Source organism: Pecten maximus, chromosome 4 (genome assembly GCF_902652985.1).
Source record: "Pecten maximus chromosome 4, xPecMax1.1, whole genome shotgun sequence".
Lineage (NCBI taxonomy): Eukaryota > Metazoa > Mollusca > Bivalvia > Pectinida > Pectinidae > Pecten > Pecten maximus.
In genome coordinates, this window is record NC_047018.1 from 44,062,698 (window position 1) to 44,075,997 (window position 13,300).

The window sequence follows — 13,300 nt, forward strand, 5'->3', positions numbered from 1 at the left end:
TTTTTCAAAGTTGACCAATCTCATAATGATTTGTTCGTCAAATAATGATAAATATTTAATTAAGTTAATTATTTTATTGAATTGATAACTAATTTACAAAAAAAAATGTTCATGACTGTGAGGATAAGTCCAGATTAAATTGTACAGCTTTCACATCACTACTGACTTTATGTGCAACCCATGCGCTACAGGTAAACATGCATTAGTGTAACTATATCTTGGTAATCATTAAATCGACATTCAGTCACATGTACTTTCACCGTTCCCATTCCGGCCCGCCTGGGGCAGTAGCAGGCATAGTTCATGGAGCTTCAATCGATTGCCGGAACACTCAATGGAGTTTGTTCAGAGAAAAAAAACATTAATCCTATAAAACACGTGCTAGATTGTGGTACAACTGGATCAGTGACGATTAGATTATATTCTGTTGTTGATCCATTTAGATCTGCCGAAGTTGACCACTCCCTAACATCTGTATCGGGTTACTGTCCGGAGGTACACTCGGCCGTAGTGTGGACAGCGTGGTTGAATCCGACCAGTGGCTCTCCTGAGTGTAATACGGTCTCGCCCACACAGAACACGTATCTGTAATAAAATAATCAATTTATTCAATGTTTGGGGTTGGACTATGCATTTCAATGGCGATATAAAAAAAAGTTTGAATATGGTCGTACATTATTGTATATAGGTTTGTCTGTAGATAATTCCCCATAATCAAGCTCTCATCTCGCATTCATTGTGGTCCTCAATGTTCTTCAAAACTCGACGCAATTTGTAATAACTTTTCAAATGTCATTATTAGTAATAAAGCAATGTTTTTTAAAACAGAATAAGGTAGAAACACGAACAAAGGAAAGACTATCTTTGCATCTGGTTGCCGGTTTATCCGATAAAGAAAGACTGAAATTTTTGTTACAAATTGCGTGGTTGTTTTAAATTGCGTGGTGACAATGCTCTCTTCGAAAGATTGAAACTGTGTGCGGAGTTTAGCACAAGGAAGCCTGAGTAATATTCACCCAGTTTCCGATATCAAAACGACGTTTCTCTTTTGCACGGCAACATAGGCCTAAGAGGCCGCTTGTCGGCCGATTTATTATCCGACATCATTGTGCCAACTACGACCTCTTATTTCCCAAGCGCTGTTTCTTTGATGCGCATTCCGCCCTCAGATCAGCGCGGAAAGCAAGATTTGATTTTATCTTTATCTATGGCTAAAAACTTGATGACAGATATTGTACTTGTAGTTCATGCATTAATTACCCCCATTTAAATGCTCCAATCACCATAAGATATCATCTAAATAATCATTTATCACGAAAGAAACTCCCATGTTCAGCTCATGGTTCAACTTTGCCAGCCAATGGTGTTCAATACGATACTTTACGAAAAGGGAGAGTATCGAATTGAACACCAATGGCTAGCGAAGTTGTCCATGGCTGATTTAACCTAGCTTTCAAACATGGCGGTTTCGGTCAATACAAAACTCTCATTCATTTTTTATGCGAAACGAATGTTTGTGATGGAAAGGAAAGCAATTGCGTTTTATTTCCTATTTGGATATGTGCGATTTGGTTTTTTTATATCAACATGACCATTTTGTATCTCTTCAGTGAAAAGTGCTAAAGTTCCGTCATCTTAAATATCTATGCATTTTTTTCGCGAAAGAATCAAAATTTTGTCTTTGATTGGTGGCAAGGACTAGTTCCTTTAACCCATTGTTGATTCACATTTCTGCAAAAACGCATAATGTTATTGAAATCCCATTTTGTTCAGTAAGCATCTGGTAAAATCTTATATGGAGATCAAACGGCGCCTATCTTTTTTTCGTCGTGTCAACCTCTTACATTTTTGGAGTGCTGTCAACGAACATATTTTAGTGATGATTTTTAGCGTTTTTAGATGCATTACGCTAAATTATGACGCGCTAATTCAACTTTCTATAAACTGTTTTTGTATAAAACAATTTTGTCGCGTCGATTCATTAATTCGCTAATTTGTTAAAATTTGGAAGAAAATTGAGTGCGCCAGATCAAGTTCGTTTACAGTACACTGCAACGTAAATGCATTAGAGAGCATGGATCATTATTACTAGAGCCTACATAATTTTAGCGGATTTAATATATCATATTGATATCAAAATAAGCAGGTCTTCCTATGAGGAGAAGGGCGGAAGGTTTTATGGGTGTTACCTGGTGTTAGTTTTGCCGTCAGTGACCGTGACTCTAGCGAGTGACACGGACCCGGTCCAGAAATAGCTCAGGATGGATGAACGTTCCTGGAACTGTACTTGTACATTTAATATGTTGCCAAGTTTCCTATTGGACACAAATATGATCATGCGTTCTTGGTTCCGTCGGAAACCATAGTCGCTGCCGGTCTGAAGGTTTAAACTACAAGCGAAAAAAAATGATTCGGTGTTAAAACTAACTACTCATAAGAATCTCACTTTTTTTTTTCTTTTTTTTTTTCTTTTTTTTATTGACACAGCCAATTATTACCCGTTATTGGAGGCAGGAAAGCATTTTCGTATTCCATTTAAAATTCAATTTTGATCTAAAATCCAACAAAAACATAAATGGACATCTAATAAAAAATATAAACACCGTAAAAGTCGTATCGGCTGCACCTGTTTTCTTCCGTCTGATACAAAACTGAACTTTTTCTAGTACTTACAATGCCATGTCTGTCGGAGAAATGAGTTGCCTAGTTTTGTGTGATTTTCAACTGAATCGCCTACTTCGTATAAATTACACACAAATTTATTCGTTATATGGGTTGCTAAGTTGGCTTCTGATAACAACAAATGTGTTTCTATACTTTTCTGTGGTCTAATTACGCACTGCCTACCTTTGTATGACGAATGTTTCCGAGAGTCCCGACGTTCCGAGTATTCTGAGATGTAGCTCTCCGTGGTCAGTTGGCATGGTTGTTCCGAACTGGACAGTCACTTGGTAGTGGTGGCCTGGAAACAGTATACATGTAAGGCTGAAGAACTAAACATCTTATATTGTCAGCATGGCTTCAGGTAGGCGTGGTTTAACATATGTAGTAATGTGATACGGGTACTTGATGATTTTTATTCATGAACGTTAGATGAGGAAGGTTGAAGAACTAAGATAACCTCTGAAAATTGTAACTATTTAGTATATAGAATCACTTATCCATCAATAGATCAAATAGCTCTTGCTTTAATATAATTCTTATTTATTTACATCACTTTGTTGTAGGTTTATAATTGGAAGTGTTAAATAAATTGCCTGTCAGAAAGGAGCGTAAAATGAGCGTCCAACAACATCCGTACAATTTGTATGCCCTTATGTTGCTAGCTGGGGGGGGGGGGGGGGGGATCAAAAATGAAAACCGATTTTTGGGCTTGTTCCCCCTTTTTTTTTTGGGGGGGGGGGGTTGTTTTGTTTTGATTTCTTATCTTTTTTTTGTGGGGTGGGGTGGGGGGGGGGGGGGGGGGGGGTTAGCTAACGGATCGAAACTTCCACAATATAGATAGAAAATCCAGGGGTTTTTTTAACTGACGGATTAAAGCTGCTGTAATATGGATAGAAAATGCAGGATTTTAAAACATAATTGGTGTTGACTGAGGTGGTTCTACTTACCACAAAATGGTGGCCTGTCTGTTGTTGCCAGATAGAATTTGCCTCTCGCCCTGAACCTATCTGCATGGTATCCTAAGCTCGGACATGGCTGGTTTCCGCAGGAGAAACAATGTCCGACCACGAAGTCCTCGTAGCTTTGACAGGGATAGCCCTTCATGGTACAAGACCTCCCGTTGATGGACTCGGTGAACAGGTAGATAGACCGATCGTGACTGCAAGCCAGCATCCCGCCGACAGCTTCAATAGAAACCAGACAAAAGGCCAAGATTGAAAAACATGCATGCCAGAGGACGGTGCTATTAGATTTTTTAATTCTATTTAGATACTTAACCCCAATGTCTTAATGAAAATTGCAATGGGACATCCCGCACTCCTCGTTAACTAGCCCGAGTTTTCTCTGGCCCTGTCACCATGTCTGGTGTAGGCCGAGTTTTCTCTGGCCCTGTCACCATGTCTGGTGTAGGGGCCCTACACCAGACATGGTGACAGGGCCAGAGAAAACTCGGGCTACTCGTTAACATGTGGTGTACAGCTAAAGAAAGGACAAATATTTGGAGTTCTAGGATGAGAACTGACAGATAAAAACTGATCTCTGACTAATTACTTTCTAATAAAGATATTCAAGTCCTTCAATATCACCTTAAGATATTGTGATGACGCATTGTCTATGAATAACAATATATTTATTTTTGCTATGACTATCGTATAATTATACACTCGGAACATCGACTCTTCCACCTCAGTCAAGAGAGTAGAGAGCTGTTTACGTGTCAGAATTGTATTGACAGCCTATGGACTTTCCGCAATTGCATGTCGACTATTGACAAATAAATGCAAGACGGGGTTTCGAGAGATGTAGATCACAAAGAACACGGTGGGAACATTGTATGGTCGGCGACATGGTCTTGTTGAGAATTTTTTCTTTTCCCTTGTGCGATATGCAGTTTCATCGTTCAGTGTCCGTTGATATAACTGGTCCGCGTTTCATCAATTTTCCATAACTTAAGGAAATTTCTGATAACTTAGAACACAGAAAAAAACATGGCAAAATAACAGGAAACTTCTTGAACTAAGGTTTTTTTCTCTTAAATTTTATATACTTTCCAATGGAATATGTCTAACTAATGAATTTCTTAACGTTATGGAACGTTGATGAAACGGTCCCTGATGATTCCGTTGTTACCAGCCTGATTTTTATGAAGCAGAAGACGCTTACCCTTAAGAGCGTCTGGTCTTCTTTTCTTTTCTTTTCTTTTTTTTTTCTTTTTTTTTTCTTTTTCTTTTTTTCTTTTTTTGTTTTGTTTTGTTTGTTTGTTCATAAGTTGTCTTCGTTGTTTTACCTGTCATTGTACTGAAATTATGTACACTCTATGGTTGGGGAAAGTTAAGAGTTGTGCTCTACCTGATTGGCCAGGTTTGACATAAGGTGAAGGGTCAAGGTTGGGGGCGTTATCAAGGAGTTGAATTGCGACTTGTACCTTGTGGGCCTAGCTCGAGGTGGGACACAACGTTGGTCCATGTTTCGTGAGTACATCCGGGCTGGTTACGTCCTCCATTGGGGTAGAAGTCAATGTCACCACTGGGCATCTTCATCCCGTAACCTGAAAACAGCAGTTATCACTGGTTTAAAACGTTTTAAACCCGACAGGAGATTGTCCAATGATGTTGCACAAATGTTCCAACAGAAAAACGCTAATGGTGATATTGTTTTCATTCTGATATTGAAATCTCCTTTTCACGCTACCTGCTACGTCATCAGAGTAAAACAAGACTTACCGGAAATGGTTTCGTACTCCGATCCGTCAGTGTGAATAATGTCAACAAAGTTGGCATCGTTAGCATCCAGACGAACTTCCGGTGGTGTGTCCTTAAAGTTGGGTTCAGCGGGATCTAGACCTATAAATAGAAACACTTAGAAGTATAATCATGTGTAACTTCTTGGCTGTACAGGAGATATGAAGTTTGCTTTGTGATGTGCTTATATATATTTTCAAAACAGCAAAATTGTTTAATTTGTGTCATTAGTGGTAATCCATTGAATACGCCATCTCAATGTTTGTTTTCTCATCTTGACCTTTGTTCCATTGACACTACCTACCCGTGATCCTCCCGAGTCCCCTGATTGCCTCTCCAACATAGCCACACACATGGGCGCCGAGACTGTGACCAATCAGATGGTACTGTGCATTGGAGGTTCCGACAGCGGTGTTCAGGTACGAGATCATGGCTGCTACTTCCGCTGCGACGACGCGGGTGTTTGCAACCGCTTGTGTGTAGGGGAATCCGGAACCGCTCCCCCAGTCCACAATAATCACGTTCATCCTCTCCTTAAACAAGCATAAAGCATGGATGATTTATTATCACTTCTTTTAGACGTTTTGTTTTGTGTCATTATCATACAGAAGACGCCCAGCCTCCCGGAGCTCCTGGTCTTGTTCTCCTTGATCCTTTTCAATGGTCTCCATATAAACCTATATATCTATACTTGTATATACATGTCTATATATCACCTATGTCAATAGATGTTTTCAATGCAAAAAAAAAAAAAGATTCTGACATCATTATAAAGTCCACGTTTTTTTTATACTGCAAATGTACATGTTTTAGTGGTAATCTTATTTTAGCGATTTTCTCGCTGAAAACATTCCGTTGAATTATAACTTACGCAAATTGTAGTTTCTGAATATTGCTTCTTATGACAAGCCAATGAGGGTGCGGCAATTCATCAAGGTGCTAATCTGGTTAAATTTGGTTGTGCGCTAAATTGTGAGTCCGCTAAAATAAGTAACTTGACAGTAATATAGCAAATCGTTTTATTACGAGAATCTATTGACTAGTTTACTACCTTTCGTATAAGTTCAGACATCATGGCATGTGCCCAGGTCACGTTGCCGTTCTGTGTGAAGCCGTGGATTATTATCTTGGTGGGGATACTGGCTTCGAACCCGGACGTCCATAAGTTGTGTCTGTCGTTGCGTACTAGATGGAAGGGTGCGGTGGGAATGCTTCTCTCGGAGTACAGGAAGAAACCGGGACGTATGTAGCTGGGAGAGAGAGGCAGTGCGCCATTGCTGTTGTTAAATGGGTAGTCGTTAGAGAAACAGCCCAAATCTCCATAACAGCGAGATGCGCGTTTCGTACGTTCATGTCTCAAACTGCTCGCAGAGCAGAGCCCTGAAAAAGAGAGAGAAATATTTACGTTTGTTTGCTTGCTGGGTTTATCGCCCCGTGACCAAACGGGGTCATTTTGAGGCGAAGAGTCTCCTTGTGGTAGCTGGTGGCTACCTCACTGAACAACTAATGGGAGGCCTGTCGCAAGCCGTCCAGGTCAGTCTGAGTAAAACATTTTGCCCAAGGACACAACCTCAACCGTGCAGGCCGTCCGTTATCTCAGCTTCCGTAAGAAACACAAACCAACAAGGGTGGGCATCAATGTATATCGGGATACTTAAATAGATTATTTTTTTGGCCAAAACACACAAACACCGCGTGATTCTGTTTTGTGATTACAGTGAAAAATATTAAGAAAACCTTTATTGTTTGTATTTCATAAATCTGTTAATACCTGAATAAATATAGTAAATATAAACGTTAGCCAACACAGTTATCATGAAATAGTCCATCACTAAGATCTTGAAGATAGTAGTATATCTAATAAGGATAGCGTTGGAGTTTACGCTTACAGGAACTTGACACAATTTCCTTACTCACAGTCCATGGATTCCTTATATAATGTCCAAGGTTCATATATGAATACGCGATATTCTTATATATGAACCGTGAGTTGGGAGTTTGAGCCAAATTCCTGTGATATGGTAGACCGTGCGTGTGTCGGGTAATTGTGCCAAGTCCCTGTGATATGATGGACCGTGTGTTGTGATTGTGGACCGGGTATCGGGGAATGGTGTCAAACGCCTGTGATATGGTGGACCTTGTGTTGTGATGGTGGACCGTGTATCGGGGAATGGTGCCAAAACCCTGTGATGTGGTGGACCGTGTGTTGGGAGTTTGTGTCAAGTCCCTGTGTTAAGGTGGCCCGCGTGTTGGGATTTTTTTTTTGCGAAGTCCCTGTGATATGGTGAACCGTGTGTTGTGCTGATGGACCGTGTGTCGGGTAATGGTGTCAAGCCCCTGTGATAAGGAGGACCGTGTGTTGGGAGTTTGTGTCAAGTCCCTGTGATATGGTGGACCGTGTGTTGGGAGTTATTGCGAAGTCCCTGTGATATGGTGAACCGTGTGTTGGGAGTTTATGTCAAGTCCCTGTGTTAAGGTGGCCCGCGTGTTGGGAGTTTTGTTTTTGCGAAGTCCCTGTGATATGGTGAACCGTGTGTTGTGATGATGGACCGTGTGTCGGGTAATGGTGTCAAGTCCCTGTGATAAGGAGGACCGTGTGTCGGGTAATGGTGCCAAGTCCCTGTGATATGGCGGACCGTGTGTTGGGAGTTTGTGTCAAGCCCCTGTGATAAGGAGGACCGTATGTTGGGAGTTTCTGTCAAGACCCTGTGATATGGCGGACCGTGTGTTGGGAGTTTTTGCGAAGTCCCTGTGATATGCTGCTACATATACTTGTATAAATCAATCGTTGTAATGGTAAATTTCGTGGAGTACATCCTTTAACATGTAACTGATTAATACTTTTTTTTTAAATGGCCGCTTTGAGAAATTACAACGCTCTGACTACACACAGCAATTCTTGAGAGTTTATCTATTAATGGCGAACTCGTTCTCCCCGAACCCCAGGGTAGCAGAAATTGCGATATTTGTTGGCATCTTGAACTCATTATAGAAGTGTGTTCCTGTGAGTTATTTGTAGCGATAACTACATAAACACGTGAATTCTGGAGTGATGGCCTAGCCTAACATGCTCTGATATCTATTTGAAGTACAATTTATTCTGGTTATCGAGTTCGACATCTTTTATGAATTATAACCGCAATGGTTCGTACGCGGTTTGGTTTGATGTGTAAAGGTCGACGGTAGTTCTTTACAGCTCAAAGCTAAACTTGTTTTTTTTTGTCGTTGTGAAATATTATATACACAATTTACTCACTTTGAAAGATGGTCAGTCAGAAACAAAATGCAGTTTTTATTACATGTGATGATATTTAACATACCAATGTTTACATTGTGTACAATAAGATAGATTTTAACATACATTTTAAATGTACCCCTCCCTACGGAAGCGCATCACTTCTTACAAACCTTGCGTTTAACTCGAAATTTTGAGTTAACATGTCGAGATTTTGGGATAACAACTCGAAATTTGGAAACAAGAAAGGGAAATTTCAAGATAACTTTCGAAATTTGGAAACGAGAACTGGAAATTTCAAGATAACTTTCGAAATTTTGAGAAACCATCTGTAAATCTTGAGACCGAAATACATATTCGTGGCGGCAATACGACTCCATACCTTCCCTTTCTCGGAGAACGACAAAGGAATTATATTCAAACTGGAGATTAGATGACAATGAATAATATTTGAGACGAAATACTCGTCTTAATACAGGCTATTGCCTTGGTCCTAACATACAATTCTTTATAAATACACTTACCTAGAAGAAGACAACTGCTGAGTGCTAACAGAACCGAACCCATCTTGCTTTATGCCAAAGATTTATTTTGGTTCTAGTAAGGTAAACATACAGTCACGCGGTGTATAGCGCGTCTGAGGCTGTTAGTGGCCTAGTTATTGGACTCGCGAAAAACATCGTACTAATGCATGTGAGTGAACCGTTGCAAAGTGCGCACGCGCGGTGGTTTTTTTTTTTTTTTTTAATTAGAATATCTTGGCAAGTCGTTTCTAAGTCAAATTAGCTATGTAATTCCGGCGTCGCTGGGTTGTGAATGATTTTCCGATTATTGCTTTTCATTGGTTTTCGACATCATCTTAAATTTCTCTGACGATTTTTAACAGATGTTCCGAAAGATAAGACTTGGAAAGACTGGTATGAAGAACTATTAACAATCTTAATCAGAATCTTATCGTTGATAAAATATATTATATAACGGCAAAAACAGATAAAAACTAATTATGGACGACCGACTTTAACAGGAGACGCCCCTATTCTACAACTTATATAAGCAGTAAGAATACGGCTATAACTAGATCAACCATCAAATTAAAAACAAAAAAAAACAAAAAAAAACAAAAAAAAACATTACTTTTATTATCATAGAAGAAAAAGAAAATCAATTCAATAAAAATGGCGCGAGAGCAAATGTAGAATTGATATTTCATTGTATATTATCTACTTTTAACGGATGACAAAATGTCTGATCGTCCAAATTATCACCTCTAGTACACGTCAACATGTGTCTGATCGTCCAACTCATCACCTCTAATCCACATCAACATGTGTCTGATCGTCCAACTCGTCACCTCTAATCCACATCAACATGTGTCTGATCGTCCAACTCATCACCTCTAATCCACGTCAATGTGTATGATCGTCCAACTCATCACCTCTAATCCACGTCAACATGTGTCTGATCGTCCAACCCATCACCTCTAATCCACGTCAACATGTGTCTGATCGTCCAACTCATCACCTCTATTCCACGTCAATGTGTCTGATCGTCCAACTCATCATCTCTAATCCACATCAACATGTGTCTGATCGTCCAACTCATCACCTCTAATCCACATCAACATGTGTCTGATCGTCCAACTCATCACCTCTAATCCACGTCAACATGTGTCTGATCGTCCAACTCATCACCTCTTATCCATGTCAACATGTGTCTGATCGTCCAACTCATCACCTCTAATCCACGTCAACATGTGTCTGATCGTCCAACTCATCACCTCTAATCCACGTCAACATGTGTCTGATCGTCCAACTCATAACCTCTAATCCACGCCAACATGTGTCTGATCGTCCAACTCATCACCTCTAATCCACGTCAACATGTGTCTGATCGTCCAACTCATCACCTCTTATCCATGTCAACATGTGTCTGATCGTCCAACTCATCACCTCTAATCCACGTCAACATGTGTCTGATCGTCCAACTCATCACCTCTAATTCACATCAACATGTGTCTGATCGTCCAACTCATCACCTATAATTCACGTCAACATGTGTCTGATCGTCCAACTCATCACCTCTAATCCACGTCAACATGTGTCTGATCGTCCAACTCATCATGTCTAATCCATGTCAACATGTGTCTGATCGTCCAACTCATCACCTCTAATCTATGTCAACATGTGTCTGATCGTCCAACTCATCACCTCTAATCTATGTCAACATGTGTCTGATCGTCCAACTCATCACCTCTAATCCATGTCAACATGTGTCTGATCGTCCAACACATCACCTCTAAACAACGTCAACATGTGTCTGATCGTCCAACTCATCACCTTTAATCCACGTCAACATGTGTCTGATCGTCCAACTCATCATCTCTAATCCATGTCAACATGTGTATGATCGTCCAACCCATCACCTCTAATCTATTTCAACATGTGTCTGATCGTCCAATTCGTCATCTCTAATCCACGTCAACATGTGTCTGATCGTCCAACTCGTCATCTCTAATCCGTGTCAACATGTGTCTGATCGTCCAACTCATCACCTCTAATCCACGTCAATGTGTCTGATCGTCCAACTCATCACCTCTAATCCACGTCAACATGTGTCCGATCGTCCAACTCATCACCTCTAATCTATGTCAACATGTGTCTGATCGTCCAACTCATCACCTCTAATCCACGTCAACATGTGTCTGATCGTCCAACTCATCACCTCTAATCCATGTCAACATGTGTCTGATCGTCCAACCCATCATCTCTAATCCACGTCAACATGTGTCTGATCGTCCATCTCATCACCTCTAATCCATGTCAACATGTGTCTGATTGTCCAACTCATCACCTCTTATCCACGCCAACATGTGTCTGATCGTCCAACTCATCACCTCTAATCCACGTCAACATGTGTCTGATCGTCCAACTCATCACCTCTTATCCATGTCAACATGTGTCTGATCGTCCAACTCATCACCTCTAATCCACGTCAACATGTGTCTGATCGTCCAACTCATCACCTCTAATCCACATCAACATGTGTCTGATCGTCCAACTCATCACCTCTAATCCACATCAACATGTGTCTGATCGTCCAACTCATCATGTCTAATCCATGTCAACATGTGTCTGATCGTCCAACTCATCACCTCTAATCTATGTCAACATGTGTCTGATCGTCCAACTCATCACCTCTAATCTATGTCAACATGTGTCTGATCGTCCAACTCATCACCTCTAATCCATGTCAACATGTGTCTGATCGTCCAACACATCACCTCTAAACAACGTCAACATGTGTCTGATCGTCCAACTCTTCACCTTTAATCCACGTCAACATGTGTCTGATCGTCCAACTCATCATCTCTAATCCATGTCAACATGTGTATGATCGTCCAACCCATCACCTCTAATCTATTTCAACATGTGTCTGATCGTCCAACTCATCACCTCTAATCCATGTCAACATGTGTCTGATCGTCCAACACATCACCTCTAAACAACGTCAACATGTGTCTGATCGTCCAACTCTTCACCTTTAATCCACGTCAACATGTGTCTGATCGTCCAACTCATCATCTCTAATCCATGTCAACATGTGTATGATCGTCAAACCCATCACCTCTAATCTATTTCAACATGTGTCTGATCGTCCAACTCATCATCTCTAATCCACGTCAACATGTGTCTGATCGTCCAACCCATCACCTCTAATCTATTTCAACATGTGTCTGATCGTCCAACTCGTCATCTCTAATCCATGTCAACATGTGTCTGATCGTCCAACTCATCACCTTTAATCCACGTCAACATGTGTCTGATCGTCCAACTCGTCACCTCTAATCCACGTCAACATGTGTCTGATCGTCCAACTCGTCATCTCTAATCCACGTCAACATGTGTCTGATCGTCCAACTCGTCATCTATAATCCATGTCAACATGTGTCTGATCGTCCAACTCATCACCTCTAAGCTATGTCAACATGTGTCTGATCGTCCAACTCATCACCTCTCATCCACGTCAACATGTGTCTGATCGTCCAACTCGTCATCTCTAATCCACGTCAACATGTGTCTGATCGTCCAACTCATCATCTCTAATCCACGTCAACATGTGTCTGATCGTCCAACTCATCACCTCTTATCCACGTCAACATGTGTCTCATCGTCCAACTCATCACCTCTAATCCACGTCAACATGTGTCTGATCGTCCAACTCATAACCTCTAATCCACGTCAACATGTGTCTGATCGTCCAACTCATCACCTCTAATCCACGTCAACATGTGTCTGATCGTCCAACTCATCACCTCTAATCCACGTCAACATGTGTCTGATCGTCCAACTCATCATCTCTAATCCATGTCAACATGTGTCTGATCGTCCAACTCATCACCTCTAATCCACGTCAACATGTGTCTGATCGTCCAACTCATCACCTCTTATCCATGTCAACATGTGTCTGATCGTCCAACTCATCACCTCTAATCCACGTCAACATGTGTCTGATCGTCCAACTCATCATCTCTAATCCACGTCAACATGTGTCTGATCGTCCAACTCATCAACTCTAATCCACGTCAACATGTGTCTGATCGTCCAACTCATCACCTCTAATCCACGTCAACATGTGTCTCATCGCCCAACTCATCACCTCT

The 13,300-nt window shown here is 40.9% G+C and overlaps 1 protein-coding gene across 1 annotated transcript; it reads right to left on the reverse strand.

The window, feature by feature from the left end:
* Positions 1–59: 59 nt before the first annotated feature.
* On the reverse strand, positions 60–9,231 carry LOC117326185 (pancreatic lipase-related protein 2-like). Its single transcript, XM_033882827.1, has 9 exons — positions 9,165–9,231; positions 6,457–6,785; positions 5,710–5,938; positions 5,388–5,507; positions 5,090–5,212; positions 3,612–3,848; positions 2,848–2,962; positions 2,190–2,390; positions 60–585 (listed from the first exon to the last, which is right to left on the reverse strand). The coding sequence occupies exons 1-9, from the start codon at positions 9,205–9,207 to the stop codon at positions 483–485; spliced, it is 1,500 nt and encodes a 499-aa protein (XP_033738718.1). The 5' UTR covers positions 9,208–9,231; the 3' UTR covers positions 60–482.
* Positions 9,232–13,300: the final 4,069 nt, after the last annotated feature.

What these genes read in the sequence shown, in the direction of transcription:
- LOC117326185 (XM_033882827.1), bottom strand. Translation starts at nt 9,207, where the DNA reads ATGGGTTCGGTTCTGTTAGCACTCAGCAGTTGTCTTCTTCTAG. An exon ending in GGAGTACGAAACCATTTCCG is followed by an intron (nt 5,213 to 5,387) that starts GTAAGTCTTGTT and finishes TGCTGTTTTCAG; the next exon opens with GTTACGGGATGAAGATGCCC. An exon ending in GACGGCAAAACTAACACCAG is followed by an intron (nt 586 to 2,189) that starts GTAACACCCATA and finishes ATTTTATTACAG; the next exon opens with ATACGTGTTCTGTGTGGGCG.